Source organism: Aethalodelphis obliquidens, unplaced genomic scaffold, assembly GCF_003676395.1.
Source record: "Aethalodelphis obliquidens isolate GAN/ISIS:26980383/991018 unplaced genomic scaffold, ASM367639v1 scaffold87, whole genome shotgun sequence".
Classification (NCBI taxonomy): Eukaryota; Metazoa; Chordata; class Mammalia; order Artiodactyla; family Delphinidae; genus Aethalodelphis; species Aethalodelphis obliquidens.
Genome location: NW_020838031.1, coordinates 2,856,866 through 2,867,869, shown reverse-complemented (window position 1 = coordinate 2,867,869; position 11,004 = coordinate 2,856,866). Strand labels below are relative to the sequence as shown.

The 11,004-nt window shown below is 46.1% G+C and overlaps 1 protein-coding gene across 3 annotated transcripts in view; it reads left to right on the top strand.

Annotated features, from left to right (window-relative positions):
• The first annotated feature begins 4,940 nt into the window (after positions 1–4,940).
• EGLN1 (egl-9 family hypoxia inducible factor 1) overlaps positions 4,941–11,004 on the top strand; it is a 57,347-nt gene continuing 51,283 nt past the window's right edge. The window contains exon 1 of one of the 3 annotated variants that reach the window (XM_027094051.1): positions 4,941–6,304. In XM_027094051.1, the coding sequence (XP_026949852.1) occupies positions 5,369–6,304 (936 nt within the window). In that variant the 5' untranslated portion in view covers positions 4,941–5,368. The remainder of the gene's footprint in view (positions 6,305–11,004) is intronic. The other 2 variants (XM_027094050.1, XM_027094049.1) reach the window with 2 other exon arrangements.

Genomic DNA, 11,004 nt, shown 5'->3' with positions numbered 1-11,004 from the left:
CTACCATATGATCCAGCAATTCCACTTCTGGGTATTTACCTGAAGAAAATGAAAACACTAAGTGGAAAAGATATCTGCACCACCATGTTCATTGCAACATTACTTAAAATTACCAAGTTATGGAAGCAGCCTAAATGACCATTGATTGATAAATGGATAAAGAAAATGTGGTGTATACATATATATGTATATATATGTGAATATTATTCATCCATAAAAATGAAGTACATCTTGCCTTTTGCGACAACATGGATGAACCTCAAGGGCATTATGCTGAGTGAAATAAGTCAGACAGAGAAAGACAAATTCTGTATGATCACACCTACATGTGGTTTCTAAAGGACAAAAATAAAAAAACTGACTCATAGATACCAAGAATAGATTAGTGGTTGCCAGAGGCAGTGGGTAGAGGGGGTGGTGAAACGGTCCAAAGGTGCCAACTTTCAGTTATACGTAAGTCTGGGAGACGTAATGTACAGAAGAGTGACTATAGTTAACCATACTGTATCGCAGGTTTAAAAGTTGCTAAGAGAGGGGGCTTCCCTGGTGGCGCAGTGGTTAAGAATCCGCCTGTCAGTGCAAGGGACGCGGGTTCAATCCCTGGCCCGGGAAGATCCCACATGCCGCGGAGCAACTAAGCCCATGCGCTACAGCTACCGAACCTGCGCTCCAGAGCCCACGAGCCACAACTACTGAGCACACATGCCACAACTACTGAAGCCTGCGCGCCTAGAAGCCACCGCAATGAAAAGCCTGCCTGCCACGACGAAGAACAGACCCCGCTCACCACAACTAGAGGAAGCCCACGCGCAGCAACGAAGACCCAACGGAGCCAAAAATAAATAAATTAATTAATTAATTAATTTAAAAAAAAGTTGCTAAGAGAGAAGATCTTAAAAGTTCTCATCACAAGGAAAAAAGACTGTGTGAGGTGATGAATGTTGACTAAACTTCCTATGGTAATTGTTTCATAAAATATACATATATCAAATCATTATGTTGTACACCTAAAATGAATAAAATGTTATATGTCAATTATAACTCAATAAAAAATAAATTTAAAAAAAGGCAAAAAAAAAAAAAAGGCAAAACGGAGGGAATTCCCTGGCGGTCCAGTGGTTAGGACTCCGCACTTTCACTGCCATGGGCCCGGGTTCAATCCCCTGGTCGGGAAACCAAGATCCTGCAGCCAAAAAAAAAAAAAAAAAAAAGGAAAATAAAAAGAAAAGGCAAAATGGGGGGGGCACAAGAACATAAAAATGTTGATAATTGTGGAAGTTGATAATTATTGACCTAATCAGGGTTGAGGTTAATTATACTACTATCTCTATCTTTGTGTATGTTTACCTTTCCCCACAAAAAAGAGTTACAGAAAAAAATTGAGCTGTCTTTAACCTGGGTTGGTATAAGTTACTAATTGGGACTACATTAAAAGTGGGTTCAACATTAAGGTAATGTTTGTTAACAATGACAACAAAAAACAACTCATAGTGTAATTATATTAACCCATTATATTTATATACATTATGTAAATAAATAATCATTATAATGAGGAATGATTCTAAAGTTTCATGTTATATTTCTTGAGAGGATCAATTTTTAACTGGATTAGTGGGTAAGTTTTAAATCATAAGCTGATAAAGTGGGTGACAGATAAATTTTCCTGAATATATACAAAGTCTATTTAAATATTTTATTTTCATAAGGAAACCACCTTGGTAGACAGTAAACCTGGTTCGACGTATGTGGGGAAGCACAGCGCATGTGTGCATCTGGCAGAACACCCAGTACAGAAGAGAGCAGGTGCTGTTTTCCAAGACACCTACTTGTGCGTGTCCCGATACTATAGTTAGAAAATGGCTCAAATTTTTAGTTGCTTTTCCCAGAACTTGAAGATCGTCTTCCTGTTTATCTTGGTGGGATGCCTATGTTGTACTTGTGATTTTTCTGTTCTCTGTAATGTATTAAAACAAGATTGCCACAGATGGGGAAACAAGAGGTCATTAGCTAACAATCAGATGTGTGATTTCCTGAGCAGAAAAGACGCTCTCTTGTGCATTTTAAACATTTTTAAAGGAGAAATAGGGCTAGTCTCTTGAAGGCAAAGCCTGTTCACTGGGCTTTCCTCAAGACTCGGCACATTCATTTCTAAATTCATTTCCTCATTTAATTCTGTCCTTTGCATTTAATCTCAATTTTGCCTCATTTTTTTGTAAGTCTCTCATCAGTTCATAGTGGTTACTGCTTTATAGTTTAAGTAAACATTGCCAGAAGAACAAAGGAAAGTGAAAGAGGTGGACAATTAGCTTTCCTCCAAGTTGGTGTGATATGGAGATGACAGCACCTTTCCTTGAATTCATCCTTCAGGTTTTAGAACAGTTGATCTTCATTAGGTTCGGGGCAGGGAAAAAGTTGTACTAATTACTGGCTTTGGGAGACACAAGCCTTTGTTCTCCCCAAAGTATTAGGTAACACTCCTACTGCTACTCATCTCATTGCCTTACTCTTGTTTCATTTTCTATAAATGGACAGAATAATGGTACCCACCTCATGGTGATTGTAAAGATTAAATGAGATAATATTTGTAAAATGCTTAGAACAGAGATTGGCACATAATAGTAAGTACCCTGTAAGTGTTTATAAGATAAATTCCTGCATGACAGTGTGGATCTTCTCTATAACATTTGAATAAATGACAACAGTTACATGCCGGTGGAGTTCTAGAATCTCCTTGGTGAACTTGTCATTCACTGGCTATTGCATGGTCAGCAGATAGTCTGGTGAAACCTCACTAATTTGGAATTAGTTCACAGGTTATTAAACCTGAATAAGTGAAAATTCTGAAATCATAGATCTTTGGAAGTATTTGAAACAACATTTTATATTTGTTCTATTCATGAAAAATTTGAAAGTGTCACATTTGACTAAGTATTTTCAAGATACACATGTTAAGTTTGTGATTTTGTATACTTAATTGGAACAAAATGAAAGCTAATAAAGGTTTTGATACGGACATCTAATCTTTTAGGTAGATATCAATGAAAATACATGAAAAAAGCATAGAGAGATGTAAATACACTTCTTTGCATGCCGCAGACCTAAATAGTAATTTTTAAAGATATTGCTGGACTACTTTTAATATCTACAAATAACTAAATTTAGAAGAATCAAGTGTTTGTAGAATGAGTGTTCCCTAGCAAACTTGAGAATACTTAAGAATCAGTTATCATTACTACAGCAAAAGGAGGCCAAGGAAGTCAGAGTTCACTTGTATTGAAATTATATTTTACTTTTATAATTTACATATGTCAAAACGTTTTAAAAGCTAACTTTTTAAGCCATTTTTAAGACTTTCTAAATTAATCGATTTGAAATCTTGATTAGTGCAATGCGCAGGGCTAACAATTCCTTTTTCTTTTTTCCCATCCCATCCTATCCGCCCTCTCTTAGGGCATTTACTCTGAGCTCTAGGTTGTCATTATTTGTTTACACGTCCGCCCCCTGCACGGAACTTATCTGTCTTCCAAAGGCCAGGCTAATTGGAATTACTGTCCTCTTTCACCAGATTGGATCCCCAGGGTACTGTTTATTTATATGGCAGAATTTAATGACAGTTTTAAGTTCTGTGTAGTTGATGAAGAGTTTTTGGATTCAGGCTAGTTTTTTAAAAAATATTTTACAAAGTGGTTTATAAGTACCTATATTATTCTGCTTTTAACCTTACACATTTCAGCTCTTGTGCTGTTAATCTGGAAGGCTAACATCTCAAGGACTGCTGAAGTTACCTGCAGTCTATTCAGATGGTACACAAGCCCAGCACAGCATTTCCCACATTAGCAGGTGCTCAATAAAGATGGTGAACATCGCAGTCACAGCCCTTTTTATTCCAAAAATAAATGAAAGGGCGGAAAGAAACACCCTTGGCCTAGTTCTGGTAAGGTTTTTATGTACTATAAAAGAAAGAATTGTACTCATCAGCATAGCACAAATTCTAATAATAAGAGATACCTCTGTTTAAACTTAAAAGTCGTTAATGCAGTAATGCCCATTTGCCCTCCCTCCGCCCCGCGCCCCGGCCAGATCCACTTCTCAGGAGCAGTTCCAGCAGTTTGAGCTCAAGTGCCTGAATGTGGACCCTGAAGTGAGCCTTGATTAACTTAGTCGACTAGGTAGCCAAACATTTTTTCACGAGGGTTTAAACTCCGCAAGATTTCACAGGATTAAAAAATGGAAAAAAAAAAAAAAAAAAAAAAAAAATGCATCGAATTTCAGTACCTTTAAATTTGGCTCAAACGGGGCACAGGGGCTTGGACTGACCGCAGGAATACTTAGTTTTGTTTTTAACAATTTCGGGCCTTCCTGAAATACAGGCTGAATTGGCGTAATGGAAAAAGGAGCCTTGGAATCCTAGAGTCTGGTTTCTGGGTTCCGTCCCAGTTCTGCGTGACCTTGGGCAAGTTACTTTACTTCTCTGAATTTCCGTTTCCTCCGATGCAACACGACGGTGGCAGCAGCCACCTTGCAACGTAGTCTGGAGCGCGCCTGGAACACACCCAGTCGGCTGCGCACAAACAGCAGCCATATTAAGGCCGCCCAGCTCCGCGGCGACCTCGCGGCCGCGCTCTGCCCAGCAGGTGTCGGTACCGCCCGGGGCGCGGGCCCGGCGGCGACGGCGCGGCCCCCTCCCTTCCGCCGCTCTCGGGCCTGCCCCTCGGCGTCCCCGGGCGGGCCGCAGCAGCGTCCCGGGCCCGCCCCGGACGCAGTTGGCGTGGGCGCCGAGGGCGCCAGACCGGGCTCCGAGGCCCAGCCGGCCGAGTGCGGGAGAGCGGAGGCGGCCCGGGCGCCGCCCGCGCCCGAGCGCGAGCGCGCGGCCACCGCCCCCCTCGGCCCACCCCTCGCCCTGCCCCGCCCCCCGCCCTCGCGCGCCGCCCGCCCGGGTCGCCGCGGGGCCGTGGTGTACGTGCAGAGCGCGCAGAGCGAGTGGCGCCCGCACGCCCTGCGCTGCTCCGCGGGCCGAGCCGGCTCTCCTGGGACGCTGAGGCGGCGGCGGCCGAGGCGGCGGGTCTCGCGCGCCGGGCCTGTGTGCCCGAGCGGAGGTCGCCGTCCGCCGCGCAGGCCGCGCTCCCTCAGCCCTCCGCGGCGATGAGGCGTTGAGGCGGCGGCCGGCGCCGCGCGGCGGGACCGGAGGACGAGGAAGCGGCCCGGCCGAGGGCGCGGGGCGCTGGCCTCCCGAGGCGAGGGGCGGCGGGTGCATGGCGCAGTGACGGCCCTTGCCGCTCCTCCAGCTCCCCGGCCCCAGGCGAGGCCGTCCGGCCGCCACCCCTCCTGCTCGGCCGCCGCCTCCACCACCGCCGCCGCCGCCGCCGCCATGGCCAATGACAGCGGCGGGCCCGGCGGGCCGAGCCCGAGCGAGCGAGACCGGCAGTACTGCGAGCTGTGCGGGAAGATGGAGAACCTGCTGCGCTGCAGCCGCTGCCGCAGCTCCTTCTACTGCAGCAAGGAGCACCAGCGCCAGGACTGGAAGAAGCACAAGCTCGTGTGCCAGGGCGGCGAGGGCGCCCTCGCCTCCGGAGCGAGCCAGCTCCAGCATCCCGGCCCCGCGCCGCCGCCCAGGGCCGCCGGGGCCGGGGCCAGGGAGGCCAGGAAGGCGGCGCCGCGCCGGGACAGAGCCGCCGCCGCCGCCGTCGCCGAGGCCGCGGGCCCGCGGGCCGCCGGAGACGCGGCGATGGGGAAGGCGAAGGCCAAGCCGGCGGCCGACCCCGTGGTGGCCGCGTCCCCGCCTCGCGCGGCGCCCGGCGGCCAGGGCTCGGCGGCGGCGGCGGCGGCTGCCGCCGAGGCGGAGCCCGCGAAGGAGGAGCCGCTGGCCCGCTCGTCGCTGTACCAGGAGAAGGCGAACCTGTACCCGCCGAGCAGCGCGCCGGGCGAGGCGCTGAGCCACGGCGGGGGCCTGCGGCCCAACGGGCAGACGAAGCCGCTGCCGGCGCTGAAGCTGGCGCTGGAGTACATCGTGCCCTGCATGAACAAGCACGGCATCTGCGTGGTGGACGACTTCCTGGGCAAGGAGACCGGGCAGCAGATCGGCGACGAGGTGCGCGCCCTGCACGACACCGGCAAGTTCACGGACGGGCAGCTGGTCAGCCAGAAGAGCGACTCGTCCAAGGACATCCGAGGCGATAAGATCACCTGGATCGAGGGCAAGGAGCCCGGCTGCGAAACCATCGGGCTGCTCATGAGCAGCATGGACGACCTGATCCGCCACTGTAACGGGAAGCTGGGCAACTACAAGATCAATGGCCGGACGAAAGTAAGTGTGTGCCGGGAGTGGGCGCGGGGCGAGGGAACGCGGTGTCTGTGTGTAAAAGGGATTTCCTTCTTGTGCAGCACCCGGTGGAGCAAACGGATAGCATCCACCTCCTGCCGGCTCACACACTTCTGCGTCTGATTGCAAGGTCTTCTGGCTAAACTTAGGCTCTTCCTTGAACTTTGCAGTTTTCTTTTTTCCCTTGCACAGTGAGTCGGGTCAAACCTCGCTGGAGCTCTAGGCGCCCGACGGGGATTATTAGAGTGCTACCCGAAGCAAGTGCTGGTTCTGCATCAGCCTTGTGTTTGCAGCGGCTCTTAAATTCCCCGTGGGCTTTGAACCTCTCATCAGCTTCCGACTTCCACAGTCGAAGGTTGTGTTCAGTGAGGAACCTGCCAGCTGACCACAGAAAGGTACATGTAAAATAAGCATTTAGGCCGAAGGCTCCTTTCCTTATGTTCAGGAAGAGCCTGCCTGTTCCCCTCCCCCTCTTACAGCTCTCATCCCTCTCCCTTGTCCCTGCTGTTTTGAAACCCACTGCTAAACGGGGGAAGAAGTATTTCCGTTTTCAGACCGCTCAGTGTAGGTAGGTTACATTTTTAGCATAGGTTTCCTTTATTTGCTTTTGTTAGTATGATCCCGCTGTTGAAAAAGGACCGTTTTGTAGCTTCCTGGAAAGAAAACAAAAACCCCATGGAATTGGCTCACTCTTAAGTCTCGGTTTGGTGAAATCTTTGTTTTCTCTTGACTATTGTAGTCGTTCCCCAACAGATTCTTCCGTTCCTACCTAGTCTGATCGCTCTTCCCTCTTCAGTATGGTAGATGATAGACTCTCCTTCTCTGTACTCTCTTGTGGTTCTTTTCCATTTCACTCCCCAGATCTTAATCTTATCTTTGTATCCAGCTCCACTCCAGGCCACCCTACTCCACCCTCCTCCATCATCAATCTCTGTCTGATTTTGTGAGTTTGAGGAGATTGTTGAGGAGATTATCACACGTGGGTGTTTGTACACAGACACTGATTCTTCCCAGTAGTTCTTTTGTGTGTGTCAGACCATCTGTTTTGACAGTCATTATGTGTGACTCTCAGACTGCCCAAAAGGCTAGGCGTACGCAATGAGGAAAGTTCTAAACGGGAAATTTGGTGGGAAAAGACAATGTAAAGTCTAATTTGTGCATTGCTGCTTCGTTGCTGGATGAAGGCGCGTGTCTTAATATCATATGGTCGCCAAAGAAAAAAAAAAAGGTGAACACTTGCTTAACACTAAGCTGGAAGGAAAAAAGAGCCTGATTAAATGTCAGCTTTGGTCTTTAATGCAATTCTCATTTATATACATATATATTTTTAAAATTTGTTATAGATCAAATCTGAATATAGCCATAAACCGTAGAGGAAGGAAAGCTTGAAAAAGCTTGAACGCATATTAATGTAACTGTACAAGACTGACCGAAGTATGTATATAGTTGGGGCACAAGCTTCAGGTGAAGAAGATAATGTCCTGAATCTTCCTTGCTCTGCTTTCCTTAGTTAATTTAGCTTTCCAAGTTAAGCTAAATCCTCTTCTCTCCTATCTTCCTGTTTTTGACTGCTCTTCTCAGGGAAGGGACAGCAGTCAGCCTAGCTCTTACCAAAGGGCCTCCTAATGGGGAGGCTGTTAGAGAATAGCCACCTCTTTCCTCAGGAGTGCCAGTGGTTGAAGGGCCGTTGAGGTTCTAGATCACCTGACTACACAGATCATGTGAAGGAAGGATGGATTTTAAACTCTTTAGATTTTGATCTTATGCTTACGTTAATTTTAGGGACACAATTTCAGGATCTGTGAATGGTTTTAGGGAATCCCTTTCATTGTACTTCTTGGCTGAGAGAGGTTTTGGTAATCTTGTTTGATTATGTAGTTTAAACATTCCTAAAAGAAACTAAAGATGCTTGCTTTGGGGGAATGGGAAGGCAGTCAGATTACCAGCCACCATATACTGAGCAACCTCAGTATGCTAGGCACCAGGTTAGGCTCAATACAGACATGGTCACAGTAATTTTAATCCTATGAAATCGGTAGCATTATTCTTACTGTACACTTGAGGATATTTTAGCTCCAACTTGGCTAAGGCCTACCACTTACGATACCCTAGCTGGGATTCAAACTTAGGGTCATTCAGACATCAAGCCCTGTGCTTTTTCTACTACCCTGGATATGGGTAGGATATTAAATGAGAAGATGTAGATTACTTAGCACACTACTGGGACTAAGATTTGATATACATACTTTGTTGACAGTGAGAGCATTAGCCTTGTATGTGAATAATTGTAGTTTATCTTTGGACTGTAGAAACTTCTTTTATTACAATGTTTGTTTCAGATAGTGACTGAAAAGCCAGTTAAATTTATCTGCCTGGATCATGCTTATACTCCTAAGAGAGGCAGAATATGGGTACTATATGTGATGGCAGAGAGGGTCTTCAGTTGAGGGTTTTATTATCCTTTACGACATTGTAGTGATTTTAAAAGGTACTTGCCTCAAATGTGTGGTATTTTTCTCACATAGATTTTCACAGCAACTCTGTAAAATATTTAGGTTGTTGGTGTATTATCCCTGTTTACAGATGAGGAAAGTGAGCCTCAGGAAAGGTCGCTTGTTGGAAATCCTGCAGCGTGCCAGGACTTAAATTCAGGCTTTCAGACCGAGATTTGATGTTCTTCATTTACACTGTCTGTTCTGTTTGGTGTTTGTGCATGTCAGGGCCTGATAATCAGATGATATATAATTTATAATTGGCTGTGGCTCATTCAGTATATTCTTGGATTTCTCCCAAATTTCTGCTGCCAGCACGCTTATCTGGCCACTGTTTGTCCAGCTACTTTAAAAGAGGAACTACAAGGGAAAGATGAAGAAATACAGGAAAAAAACAGGAACATGATCGTGGCCACTGAGCTCCAGTTTCCACTTTCTCTGGTCCTTTTTTGGGATTTTCCCCCTTTTTGCCCTTAAACTGCCCTTTGATCCTTTATCCTTTCTCACACCCTTTCTTCCATCAAGAAGACTTGCAGCGATGTCCAAGAGGAAGGAGTCACGGCCTGCTGATTTGTGAGGAGTAGCTTTGTGTGGGCTGTAAGAAATCATAGGTGCCTTTACTTGGTAGAGGAAGAAGAATGCAGAGGAGTGCAGATCCTGGGAAAATGTGCAGCTGTTCAGTTGGAGTTTCTTTTTTTTAAATTTATTTGTTTTATTTATTTATTTTTGGCTGTGTTGGTTCTTCGTTGCTGCGTGCAGGGGAGCGGGGGCTACTCTTGTTGCAGAGCACAGGCTCTAGGCGCACGGGCTTCAGTAGTTGTGGCACGTGGGCTCAGTAGTTGTGGCTCGCGGGCTCTAGAGCGTAGGCTCAGTAGTTGTGGCGCACGGGCTCGGTCGCTCTGGCATGTGGGATCTTCCCGGACCGGGGCTCAAACGCGTGTCCCCTGCATTGGCAGGCAGATTCTTAACCACCGCGCCACCAGGGAAGCCCTCAGATGGCGTTTCTTAACCACTCTGAAGGAAAACGTTTGCCTGTTATAATAAAACTAGTAGAATCATATACATGTTTTTGGAATTTTGTCTAAAACTTACTCTGTTCAGTTAAAATGTACATAAAGAGAAGGAGCGATAAAATAAGACCAATAAGCAGCAGATTCTATTCCTGAGATTTTTCACCAGTCCCGCAGTTAATTGGGCAGCTCTAGCTGATTATGGCTTTTAGAGCAAAGGGTAGGATAAGGAAAGTCCTGATCCTTTATTATCACTACCATAGAGATGTGGTGTCAGTCCTCTTAGATGTTACAAACAAAACCAAACGAAACTGCCTTCTCAATCTACTTCTGCCACTTTCTCTATACTCTTGGCTCCCAGGATGTCCTAATTGAGCAGCTTGTTTAATGTTTTAATAGCTATGTCAGAGTCGAGATCAAAGTCAATTATTCTGTATTCAGAAAGGTTGAAAATATTACAACTTCCATAGTAGCAGTTTTGTATAGCGCTTTACTGTTTTAAAAGAGAAGCAAGTGGACTGAAAGAGTAGTCTTAATAGGTTGTGACAACCAAGTTCAACTTTGTAGGAAAACATTTTGTACGGTGAATTAGTGTACGTGTAGTTTACATATATGGTAACTTCTTTAATTCTAAAGGAATTTTAGTTTAAATTAACAGGTTGTTGGTTTTTCAGAAATGTTTATAGCTCTTCCCTTATCTACCGCCTAATAAGCCACAAAAATTTCCTGCAAAACCTTAGTCACACAGGAGGAGAGCATCTGAACGTAGAAGGATAGTGGACTTTGTCCTGCTGTGAAACCTGGCTTGGGTTCTGGATCTGCCACTGTTTCCGTGTCCTTGAGCCAGTTGCTTAAGCTTTCTGAGCCTCAGTTATTCCATTTGGAAAATGGTGTTAAATGATGCCTGCCTTTTCTGTCTCTCAGGCTTGCTGTGACGAATGTATATAATCTTGCATGTAAAGGCACTTTTTAAATTGTAAAGCACTATGCAAAAGTGTCCTTAACTTACTCTTCTCATTTAGAAAATTTTCTACTTTTCTGATTTCTTTCTTTGAAAGAGTCCTGTGCTTCTCCTCTTTAATAAGCTAGAGGAAAAAAGACTTTAGAATGATCACCCATTTTTGACTACGCGCGCGCACACACACACACACACACACACACACACACACACACACACACACAC